The following is a 13,436-nucleotide window of genomic DNA, read 5'->3' on the forward strand; positions in this document are numbered from 1 at the left end:
TATCATCATTCTTCTCTTTCTTGGTGATTCCTTTCGACTTCTCTCTCTCTCTCTCTCTCTCTCTCTCTCTCTCTCTCTCTCTCTCTCTCTCTCTCTCTCTCTCTCTCTCTCTCTCTCTCTCTCTCTCAGGGTAACTCAGGAATTTTTTTTTTGGCTGGTGCAGCATAAGCCTCAGGCTTCCTTACACCATATGGCTAATAATAATAATAATAATCAGGAAAGACTGAAAGACTGGAGTTCTGTGTATTGCAATTTTTAGAAACTATGCATCTATATGGTGACCTATTTGAGGTGTATAAGCTAAAAAAGGTTTAAGTAAACTAAATTCTGATGGTATTTATCCTTTCTCAGATGAAACAAACAAGGAAGCATAAATTTAAATTTAAAGCCAAAGAATAATCAAATATTGTAATAAACTTCCACCGAATGTTGTGAAGATGAGTAGTATGAAGAAATTTAAGGAAGACGTGGACAAATTTTTGAAAGCAATAGAGATATAATTTATTTATTTTTTCCTGATGGTAACTCAAGATTTACTTCCTTGCATCGTGTTTCCAGTATTAATACTAATAATATTACAAAATATCAGTCATCTGGTGATAGCAGTCCCAGATAAGGGCTAAAGGACTATAGTTCCATTTGGTAAAAATAACATGGAATTTATGTGCAATATTATTATTATTATTATTATTAATAGCCATATGGTGCAAGGAAGCCTGAGGCTTATGCTGCACCAGGAAAAAAAAAAAAAAAAGTTCCTGAGTTACCCTGAGAGAGAGAGAGAGAGAGAGAGAGAGAGAGAGAGAGAGAGAGAGAGAGAGAGAGAGAGAGAGAGAGAGAGAGAGAGAGTCAAAAGTAGAAGGGAATCACCAAGAAAGAGAAGAATGATGATATCCAGCTCAGGACCTGGGTGTTTAAAATAGGGTAACAGTCATTGTTATGGACTGAAGAAACAAATATACCACGAATTCCTAGCAGAAGTAAAGGGCACACAATGTTGTGTGTGCATTCTCACTTCCAAATTTTGACTACTAACTGCACACTTTTTTTTTTTTTTACAAAGTTACCTAGCTTAATATAATAGAAAATAATGAAACTGTTAATATATGGTTATATCAGGGAAATCTGACAAAAGTTTTAAACAGCATAAAGCAAATTGCATCAGAAGCACAGCAGAACTGCCAAGGATGGAAAGCCTGGTCACACAAGAAGTAGCTATTGTTAATGACTTTATTATCAGGGAAATGGGAAATATATTGTTCCAAAAATAGAGGACAATATATTAAACCTTTTGAATGTCAAAATCTGCCAACTTTTGACTTTTAAAAAGCTGGAGATTAGGTAATTTTAAGTAGGCAGAAAACAAGAAGTTTTAAATGTCAAAAGTCGGCAGCTTTTGACTTTCAAAAGAAGGTTTAATATATTGAAGAATGAAACCTGATCTTCTTCAGTGGGCAACCAGCATACCAATAGGTTCTTTTTTTGAATATCCCTTTATTGGCTGTACAAATAAGGCCTATGGGCCTGCTAATTTCCAGCACCAGAGGCAGACTAGCCATAAGACTTACTGAGGAAACCCTGGTGGGTGGGAAGCCAATGGAAGCCGGGTGTGATTCTGGCCATAAACACTAGTATGAGGCTAAGAATTTTTGACTCGGTCCACCTCTCTGTTGCCAGCTGCTGGTATAAAGCAATGTTAGGTCACATACTGAATATTGCAGTATGTTAGGACCAGGTTAGGAACTCTCATTTTTAGAAATGAGAGTTCCTAACCTGTGGAAAGGATGCAAAGAAGAGTAATAAAATTAATTAGTTATGGGTAAAAAAAAGTATTCTTTCCAAGAAAGGCTTAGTTCTGTAAGATGCAAGAACTCATTTACTGGATTAAAGTGTTTCTTAATTAGGTCCACACTGCACTAAAAATTAAATTTTGCTGACAATATACACATTTTATATTAAATACAGACAGAGGACTCTTTACCAGTACAGCATACTTTCAAAGCTTACTTTACCTCGGATCCTTGGATTTTTCTGTTTCTGGATTTCTGTTTGGATTTTCTGCTAAACATCAACTGATTTTGATTGCTTCAAGAGAGATACTGTTTCAGAGGGGCAAAAAAAAAAAAAAAAAAAAACACTGCCCACATCACCTGTACAACTCCTCTAATAATCTGTCTAATAGGTCTTTAAATTTATTCAAACAAACCACTTTCATAACATCAGATGGATGATTGTTCCAACAATCAACTACCCACTGGCTGAAAGCAAATTTAAAATTTATGAATTTTTCTTTAAAAAAAAATAAAAAAGTACATTTAATAAGCTTTATAATCTATTAGTAAAGGTCAGATATTGGTATACTCCAATTTTTTTTTGTAATGCTACTTCTTCCTATTCTAGAATTTCTATATATATTACACCCTCACAAACTTCCATTCTACAGTCATCCAGTAGAAAATATGAACAAATTTCTCTGAATGTTTTTCTTGAACCATTGCTATGAACCATTTCACAGCAATAAATTTAATTCTGTGAAAATATTGGTGAATGATTTTTTGATATAACAATGGTGGAAATTTAGAATGATTTTTCGACCCACAATTAGGACATGTAATTTCACCTCTGCATGTTGTTTGAGAATGACCGAATTTTTGGCATTTGAAACATCTTAAGGGATTTGGAATGTGTGCACAGACTCGGCAGTGCAGATAGCCTGTTTTCACTGAGTTTGGTAAATTTGGTGTAAAGTATTATTTAGTCAATATAATACTTCGTGTTGGAACTAGTTTATCATCCTTCTGAATCATAATTTGCCTTGCTTGTGTTACTTTTTTTTCGTAACTATTTCCTCTTCGGTGACGTTCAATAAATCCCACTCACTTATCACTCCTTTTGAGGAGTTCAGTATATTATGCGCCGTGACTTTGATTGGGATTTCGCTTATAGATACAGTTTCAATAACAGTTCAGAGTGTCTTGCTTGCATGGTTTCAATTAATAGATCTCCTGACTGGAGTCGTTTTATCATTTTTGGTGTTCCTGCTGAATTTTCAAGACATCTTTGAATGACAAAGGAAGATATAACCCCTGGCTTGTAGCCGTGAAGGGTATTGTGTATGGCATGTGCGTTTTGTATGCAATAAATAGTTCTTCTTCTTCTTCTATAAATTGCTTACCAGTTGAGTGGATAATGAATGCATTATCAGAAAATGCTGGTGGTTCTGATTTGCTAGGATCTGTTCTCTTCTTTTCGGGAGACTGAGATCATGTTCCCTTCTATGGGTGTTAGTATGTTGAGAGCCTGTTGGCTCTAGTGGTGGATATTCATCGCAATCCTTTGTTTCTCCTTTTAGCCCTGGGAGAGGGGTTTCCTTCTCACAGGTTACTGGCCCACCACATTAGCATTAGTAGAGGCATATGATGCAAGAAAGCAAGCTTATGCAGCATCAGCCAAAAAAAAAAAAAAAAAAAAAACCCTTCTACTTCACCCCTCCGTTCATTCGAAATACCTGTCCAGCTGAGCCTTAAATTTATTTAGGCTATCAACTTCCACAACAAGGGATGGAAGTCTGTTCCACCAACCAACTACCCGCTGGCTAAAGGCAAATTTCCACACATCTATACTACATCTGTCTTTCCTCAATTTGAATTTATGCCCTCTCAGGTGATTATTCTGAGCAAGAGGCAATATCCCATCAGCATTGAGCATACTCAAACCATTCAAGGCTTTGTACACCTCTATCATATCACCTTGCTGGTGTCTAGTCTCCAGACACTGTAATTTGCAAAACTTAAGCCTTTCTTCGTAAGAGCAACCCTTCGTTTTGTTCACTAACGTTGTTGCCCTTCTCTGTACTCGTTCCAGCAGCTCTACATGCTTCTTGAAATGAGGCCTCCAGACCTGTATACAGTACTCAAGGTGCGGCCTGACCATTGCCTTATACAAGGGAATAATCACCTCCCTACTATCCCTGCTAGAAAAATTCCTGTATATCAAGACACCATGAGCTACTCTTGCAACCTGTCTGCACTGCTCAGAGAACTTCATATCTGCCTGCACAATTACCCCCAGGTCCTTTTCATTCTCTGCATGGAGGCAGAAGCAGTGCCAACCAGTGACCAAGTGATCATAAAAATAAAAAGCAGTACTTTGCTAGTGGAGGTAGCAGTAAAGTTGCATGCAAGGTTAGCAGTAACATTGCTAGCGGGTAAAGCAGTGACATGATTGAGGGAAACAGTAATAGTAATGTTGCGAGTGGAGGAGGGTTTATGAAAAAAGCTAGTACTCGCCCAACAGAAGCACTAGAAAAATCGCACTATAAATCGCTTGGTACTCGGGGCCGGAACTGCTGGTATAAGGCTAATACTGTCTTATCCCAGATTTTGGAATCTTCAAATTATAATTTTCTATAAATAAAACAAAACAAAAAACAAACGCATAGATAAAATTTTATATAAAAATTTTTCTTTATACAATGTGGCCAATTTATCAGATACACTTCCATCATACAAGGACTTGCCATTCGATCAGAAACAGTCTTATATCCATTCCAGGCTTGGTAAAGTTGGCAGTCAGTCAGATAGAAAGGGATAACATGTGTCTTTATATAATTCAGCAAATTGAGGTCTATCAGAGGGAGATTACATAAGGGTGACTTTTAAATGCTTCATTGGCCTGCTCAGTCACAGGATCACAATCCAATTGATCATCTGTAAGATGAGACAGATTGAATGTTTGCAACAGGGATCCATTTCCATCCGACTGGAAGCAACTGCAGTATGTAATTATATCTGGATTGGCCAGCATCTCTGTGAAACTCTTCTGGCACTTCCTCATGGAATCCATACCCTGACAACATGAGGCTTTTCTAAGGGCTGAAGAAGGAGATACTCACTATTAAAATGCTCACTACTCACTACTCGGATAACGTGTAAGATGTGGTAAATGCAATTAACAGCAGCCTCACTCAACTAGGAATCTACTTCAAACTTTTTGGTCTGGAGATCAATTCAGACAAGGCCGCATGCATGGTCTTCTCATTGAAGCCCAAACCAACAATCATTCAACCTACGCATGAAGGAAAAATCATCAAAAGCAAAGCATCATGGCCTAGGGGTGATCTTTGACACAAAGTTGCAGTTCAACCACCATCTTGAACACCTATGCCTGCAATTGAATCAAAATCGTTGGACAGCGAAACAGCACCTTCTCTATGTCACGAACCTAGGCATTACCAAGAGATACATCTAGACTGCCATTTTCCAACACGTCCTCCACAGAGTAGAAATTTGGGGTTCTGCAACCAAAACCACACTAAAGCCACTATATGCAGCCGCGTTTTGGTTACTGAAATGGGCCACATGGAAGTCTAAGTTACCTCCACAGCAGTGAACCACAGCAATGGCCATGGCTCTCAGGCTGGAACGATTGACAGTGAAGATGGAAGAGAAACGCTTAACTTTCACTTTAAAAATGCTAACAGGAAAGATCTCCACCCCCCACATGTGGGATGTGATCCGATGGAGAATTCCCCCCTCCTGTGCTACGAGCAATGCCTCAGCTGTGCTCGACCCATGGGAGACTGCACATGTCTGAGAGATTTTTGCTCTCAGAAATGTTAACAAGGATAGAGTCACTTGATGTTGATCTGAACAAGTTCATCTGTGATAAGCAGTACAGGAGAAGGATCCTATTGCAAGCACGTGATCTGTTCCCTACCCAGTGTACAGTGGAAAACTCTAGGTCCTACTCTACCTGAGAACCACACATCCTCTTATCTAGATGTATGGAGAACTGGCTCACATGGTATCTGATCATGGATTTTTATTTTATTGATTTATTATTGTTATTTTGTTATTAACATTATATATTGTGTTACTCAATATCACTATTTTGTAAATTTATATCCATGTGAGACCCCTGGCAGCATGCCATGATGGGTATATTGTATAGTATCTTTATGTACAATAAATATTAATTATTAGGTTGATGTAGTACCTAATAAACTGCTAATCAGTATATATGCAGATAACAACATGGTTGATACTTAATGATGAAAGAAATGAAATAGTATATGACCTAATTTAATTTATAGAGATATTGGTAAAAAAAAAATTAAACAGTATATTCATTATTACCTGATTTAGATAAGATAAATGGGGGGATAAAAGTTGTAATGTCTACTAACTGTAAACTGTGACCAGCATCTGCATGATAAATAATTTTGACTCCTTCTAAACAATTTAGTAAATGCCACAAATGGAATTAGAAGGAGCCACCGTTCCCTACCTGACTGGCATCATTTTATGCCTCTTTCAAGTCAAACATACCTCTCGTTCACTAATTTGTCTTTAGCAGGATCACGTGGCTGTCGCTTCATGATGTCACTTTCGGCTTGTTCGTAAGCAAGGGAGATAGCAGGGACCTGTTGGGATGGGGTAGGATGATAATGATGTGCTATGACAAAAAAATACTAACATAAAATAGAAAATGTGATGGTGAATATGACTGATGGGAAGCTACTAACATAAGTGGCTAGATAAAACAAATAATATATTTGAATATTTTAAATGGGTGAAGATGATCCATGCTTTTATGAACAAAGCTTAAGTTACTAAAATAGAATAATACAGTATAATAAAACAATTAGTATCTGGAATGCAAATACAATCGTTTAAATATTTCAACATGACAAGTGACATTTAAAGCAAGACAAGGTGCAAGTTACACTATATGAAGAAAAATGATTTTAACTTAAAAACAATAAAAGCAGAGACTAAACTAAATGCTAAGCATGAGAGATAACAAAGAAACCATGCAAATGATGACCATGAAATTTTAGATCTAGCATTTACCTGTTGACATCAGCAGTCACGACACCAAGTGATGCCACCACACAAAGAGACTTACATTTTTTCATTGCCACTAATGGCAACATACAGCAGCACAACATCTAGTTGCAAGAGAATATTGAGTACATGAAATGCCAGTACTGAGCACAGTTTTTCAAACAATTTTAAAATATCTCAGTAAAGCTTAAATCTGGAGCATAATCTCCACTTGGCAGGCATTAACAACTCATTTTTTTCTCCTTCCCTCTCTGTTCAAAATTGGACTGAAGTTCAGTGATTAAGATATAAATAATTATTATGCTCTCAAAATTACCTCTCATTCACAAGCTTATCATGTTTAGGATCACGAGGTCTCCGTTTCATTATATCTGATTCAGCATGCTCATATGCCAGAGATATGGCAGGAACCTATAATAGGAAGGGCAGAGAAAGTAAGCACACACAATTAGCCACAACACAGATATTCATACACACATGCAACACCAATTGTACAGCACCAATTTGGCTACGCATGTACTGCATTCCAGCTAAATGTAAAGTAAATTAAGTTAAGTTAGTAAGTAGCATCAGGTAGGTCAATAGCAAAATTACAGAAGTAAATATCAGTAAGTTGAATAAAATGAATAGCAAAATATACATAAATTTTAATTAATGTGCAGTATTCTAAAAATAAACACAACTTTAATTTTGTATCATATTGATAAGATAAAAATACATACATACATAGGCAACAGAATACAGAAGACTAAGAAAATCTAATCTTTGGTAATAAAAATACCAGTACATTTTTAAATATAAAGATACTATATAGCATAACATTTCTGAATTCATGCCTTAGAGTAAGATGCAGTCCAAGAGAATCAAATTGTCAAAAATTAACTAAGGAGTTACCACTGAAAATCACAAAATGTTAATATATAATCATTTACTATATATAATACAATCATCACTGGCTTTACTCTATTAAATATAAAGCAATAAATTCTATCTCTATTCTGTTTCATTTGAAACTTATTATTCACTAAGAGGATATTAAAGCTACTTCTTGAATGGGATTTCATTTCAAGAGATTTACTGTAAAACACTGACAACACATTCTGTCCGATGGCAAAACTCTATCCTGAAACATCCCAATTTTAGAAGAGAAACATAATTACACATTGACATCATGGGAGAAAGTTTCTTTCATGATGGCAGAGTTTGGGCTAGAAAAACACTAATAATTAGGATGATCAATACAGTTTTATTTATTTATCTTCTCTTATATCAGAGAGGAGATAAATAGATAAAATACTCTTATCCATAGGCCAACTTAACTTGCTAATAGCATTTTAAGAAAATAGCATTATCAAAAGGCGAATGTGCCACTTGATTGAAACTCAGGTACATTGTAACAATTTTTCATGATTACTGGTCTCTCGCTAGGTGAGAGATAGCTTTGATCAACAAACACCAAAAGAAACACTTCCAATTATGTATATCTTTAAATCACAACACTGTGGCCACATTTCACTCTACACAGCAGAATTTTAAAGACTGCAGAGTTATATTTCAATGCAGACATTGAAATGATTTGTTTAAATAATAATACTTACAGTGATATTAACAATTTATGATGACCAGTGAATAAATAATATTGTCTTCTCTAAAATATGGGCACAAGCCCAAGCCTTGACAGCTGACTTTTGTCTACCTTCGTGGGAGGATCCAAAGTATTTTCAAAGATAGAAAGACAGAAATGCAGAGATGTGATTCTTCAATTTTTCACATTATTTCAATGCCTTCATTGAAATATAATACCACAACCTTTATTTACCTGCACTGCTATTATATTGCATAGAGAATAAGCTTTTTAAAAAAGTAGTTGTTGCCATATGTTCAGAAGCAGAGTTATAAATAAATATAGTGCTCTTGTGGAACACTGGGCACTATAACTGGCTTAAGGCTGATTTACAAGGATCTTATATATTTCCCTATAACTTACTACTAAATAGAGACAGTTCATTTTCTCTAGGTTGTCTGCTCTGATTTGAATAATGACACAACCCTCTGAATATTTTTGAAAAACACTGACTGATCCTTGATACTATATACTAATTACTAATCTCTTGAGATAAACCGTGGCTGTGCTACACTACCATACTTTCATTGTGCTGCCAACATTCTTGAAAAGAAAATTCTTCACTATTATAAATATCTAATATTATTAGTTCAGTTGGTCTGTGCTGTTTCTTAATGAACACAGAAAGTTTATAGCAATTGGCTTTCCTTTGACCCCAATGTTTTTTCCACACACACACACACACACACACACACACACACACACACACACACACACACACACACACACACACACACACTTATTTTAATATTTTATGAACTATTTCTTGTCAAAAATATACATTTGCATAATTATTAAATTTCATTCATTTAAAAACAGAAAATTAAGTTTACATTTCAAAGAAATAAAACAATAAGTAAACATTTGGTAGGAGAATATACCCTGCTAATTTGAAACAGGTATTTGTCTTCCTATATAAAAGCAAGTTAGGTAATGTACGGTTGGTTGGTTGGTTGGTTGGTTGTTTGGTTTTTAGGAGCATTAGCAACTAAGGCCATATTGCTCCAGGATATGCGGTGGTCATTCCCTGACCTTTCTGAATCCTCCGTATTTGGTGGTCACGGGCTCGAACCCCAGTCTAATCAAGAAGCATGTGCTACGCACTGCTGCTCCTGCCCACCTGGCTACGGAGGTGGCCAGGTAATGCATTACATTTTTTTTATAAACTTGAGATATGTTTAATAAAAATAGAAGAACAAAAATATTAATTTAAGTAAGAGGAAAAGCCATTGAATACATTTGAAATGTAATGCATTGCATACATTTGAAATGTAATGCATTGCATACATTACCTAATTTGCTTTTATATAAGAAGACAAATACCTGTTTCAAATTAGCAGAGTATATTCCCCTACCAAATGTTTATTTACTGTTTTGTTAATCAAATGAGCAGATGGCAGCTTTGCTCATTTGCTTATTTGTGTTAAGTTTCTGAAATCGATTTAATGAATCAGAGGTAGCTTCAACTCTTTATGTTTTGATCATACCCCCCATCAAGGGTATGAGGCATGATCCTTCGCTGAATATTTGTTTAGAAACTGTCATACCATAGTTATAGATAGATATCAATTTATTATGGGAAATGAAAACAATGTTATATTGCTATTTTAAGAAACACTTAAACAACAAAATAAATGTGACAAATTAATTAATGCTGTTAAATAGTGTTATAGTTAAGGCAAGGTGCTATTCTGCTCTTATGAACCTAACCACCCCTATATCAAAACAAAAATAAACATAAAAATAAGATTAAGAATAGAAAAAAGTATGACCAAAGCAATATCCTCAGAGGAGTGGATGCATGGCTCCTTGACCAAGATGTATTTTTGTGTTATTATTTTAGTAGCACCCATTCTTTGGGGGTGTAGTAGTAGCATGTGGTGCAAGAAAGCAAGTGAGCTTTCTTGAGCAAGCAAGAAAGCTTATGCAGCTTTCTTGCTTGCTCAAGCCAAAAAAAAAAAAAAATTCACACAAATTTTTTTTTTGTGTGGGTATGGTAGTAGTGTTGCTGAAGTATCTGATGAGCTGTTGGAAAATAATAGTAATTTACAACTACTTTGTTTACTTTAAAATTTATGCCTTCTTTGTTTAAGACTACTGTTTTAACAGCTTGTTGTATCTGTTAAAATGAAGCTGTAGGGGTGGCTAATGCTTTTTTAAATACAGTTGATGCTATTGACAAAGACTTGTAGTGGGCATATCAAGTGAGCCACTGTATTCTTGCTGCTTCTTCCATATAGTAAAAGTCTAAACAAGGTATAATTACTGGCTACAAGTTATTTACAGGATGCCAAACACAATACCTTTTTAGACTTTTTTTTTTTAATGTATCACCTAACTTTTAGAATGAAAGCAATTTGGGCTTGCATTTTGCAATATAATTTTATTACTATTCTACATTTTTATTTTCTTTTGAAGCGTATTATTTACTTGTGCGCAGTACTATGTACTTTTTGTATGTTTTAACAATCTCAGCAAGGGCCTTTTAAAATAATGCTGGCAAATTTGTACAAAGGGTATGCCATGTGTTTTTTTTTGGCAATAAAGGAGCTTATATATAGAATTCAACTATTTAACTTTCACTTTATGTTGATATAGTAGTAGTAGTAGTGGCATGTGATGCAAGAAAGCAAATGTATGAGCTTATGCAGCATCAGCCCAAAAAAAAAAAAAAAAAAAAATCACACCACTCCCTCCAAATGCCTGTCCAATTCCTCCTTAAATTTATTTAACCTATCAACTTTCACAATGACAGATGGAAGTTTGTTCCAGCAATTAACCACCTGCTGGCTAAAGGCAAATTTCCACACATCTATTCTACATCTGTCTTTTCTTAATTTGAATTTATGCCCCCTTAGGTTCGTAATCTGAACAAGTGGAAGGATCCCATCAGAATTCAGCGTACTCAACCCATTCAAGGCCTTATACACCTCAATCAGATCACCGTGCAGGTGCCTAGTCTCCAGCCACTGCAATTTGCAGAACTTAAGCCTCTCTTGGTAAGAGGATCCCTTCATTCCCCTCACCAATCTTGTTGTCCTTCTGTATACACGTTCAAGCAAATCTACATCCTTCCTAAAATGAGACCTTCAGAGCTGTACGCAGTACTCAAGGCGTGGCCTGACCATTGCCTTATACAGAGGGACAATCACCTCCTTTTACCTGCTAGAAAAATTCCTATATATCATTGACAAAACCCCATGACCTGCCCTGGCAGCCTGTCTGCATTGCTTAGAAAATTTCATATCTGACTGCACAATTACTCCCAGGTCTTTTTCATTTTCTACCACCTTAAATGTAGTATCACACAGTTGGTACATTTCTCAGGGATTACTTCTACCCATATGCAGTACTTTGTATTTGTCAAGGTTAAATTTCAGTTGCCACTTCTTAGCCCATCTGCCCAAATTATCTAGATACTGTTGCAGTAGCATACTGCCATTACTGTCATTAACAACCCTGCCAACCTTTGTATCATCTGCAAACTTCGACACTAAGCCTGATATACCTTCATCAATAACATTGATAAATATACAAAACAACAGAGGACTCAACACAGAGGATTATAATTTTCTATAAATAAAGCAAAACAAAAAACAAAAGCATTGATAAAATTTTATATAAAAATTTTTCTTTATACAATGTGGCCAATTTATCAGATACACTTCCATCATACAAGGACTCACCATTCGATCAGAAACAGTCTTATATCCATTCCAGGCTTAGTAAAGTTGGCAGTCAGTCAGATAGAAAGGGATAACATGTGTCTTTGTATAATTCAGCAAAATGGCCCCTTAACCCTGTGGGACTCCACTAATAACATTAGTCCACGAAGAGCAGTACCCATTAATTACCACCCTCTGTCTTCTCTCACTCAACCATCCTTTTATCCATTGCAGCAACTTACCGTTAATACCATTCTGCTCCAATTTGTACAATAGTCTTCCATGTGCAACAGTGTCAAAAGCTTTATTGAAATCCAAATATATGATATCAAAATTATTTTTTGCATCGAGTTCCTGTGTAACCACATCATAATATCCTATCAAATTTGTCAGACAAGACTTTCCCTTAACAAACCCATGCTGTGTATCAATTATTGCTCCAGTCTTGTCTAGATGATCCTACAATGCATCTTTAACCAGTGACTCCATTATTTTACTCGGAACAGAAGTTAAACTATCACCCTTCGATTCCCCTTTGTGAATTGGGGATACATTTGCACATCTCCAGTCCGTGGGGACCTACCCTGAGTCCAAGGATGCTCTCATAATTATGGCTAAGGGTCTACTTAGTTGCTTTACTGCCTCCCTTAATATAACTGGATAAATCCCATCTACCCCAGGTGCCTTTCTTATGTTTAACTTCAACAATTTCTCCTCCACTTTTCTCTCAGTTATTACAAAATCATTAAGCACCCTGCTACAATTTGATAACCTTCTGTCATTTTCAAACCTTAAATAACTCCTCATGTGTGAATGTAGATGCAAAATACTCATTCAGTTTGTTTGCTATCTGAGCAGGATCATCAACAGTCGAACCATCGATATCAAGTGGACCAATCAGATTCATCCCCTTCCTTTTAGAGTTTATATAAGTAAAGAAATCCTTGCTGTTTTTCTTAGCATCTTTTGCCAAAAATTTCTCGTAATCTGCCTTCGCCTGCCTAACCTCCTTTGTGACCTGATTACAGACTAGCTGATATCTGCCATTGGCTTCTGAGTCGCTTGATAATTTATATGCATCCCATGCATTTTTCTTCTCTGTCACGAATCTCATTAGTTCATTTGATAACCATTTAGGCCTAAACCTTGAACAATATTTCTTAATAGGTATGAAACTTTTAGTAGCATCCACGATTAATTCCTTGAATGCTTCCCACTTAGAATTTACTGTTGGTAACATCATCGGTAATATGCCCCCTACAAGTTTTTGGCTTCCTTTTCTAAAATAAATCAGTGAGA

At 35.9% G+C, this 13,436-nt stretch overlaps 1 protein-coding gene across 2 annotated transcripts in view; it reads right to left on the reverse strand.

Annotated features, from left to right (window-relative positions):
- The window catches only part of LOC150074993 (sodium/potassium-transporting ATPase subunit alpha-like), a 632,142-nt gene that overhangs the window by 60,884 nt on the left and 557,822 nt on the right, over positions 1–13,436 (reverse strand). Inside the window, exon 17 of one of the 2 annotated variants that reach the window (XM_090388637.1) lies at positions 6,330–6,424. In XM_090388637.1, coding sequence (XP_090244763.1) covers positions 6,330–6,424 — 95 coding nt within the window. Of the gene's footprint in view, positions 1–6,329; positions 6,425–7,164; positions 7,260–13,436 lie in introns of both variants that reach the window. The other variant, XM_090388636.1, reaches the window with a different exon arrangement.

The sequence above is a fragment of the Mastigoproctus giganteus genome, chromosome 14 (assembly GCF_048544385.1).
Source record: "Mastigoproctus giganteus isolate SK-2022 chromosome 14, ASM4854438v1, whole genome shotgun sequence".
NCBI classification, from domain to species: Eukaryota; Metazoa; Arthropoda; class Arachnida; order Uropygi; family Thelyphonidae; genus Mastigoproctus; species Mastigoproctus giganteus.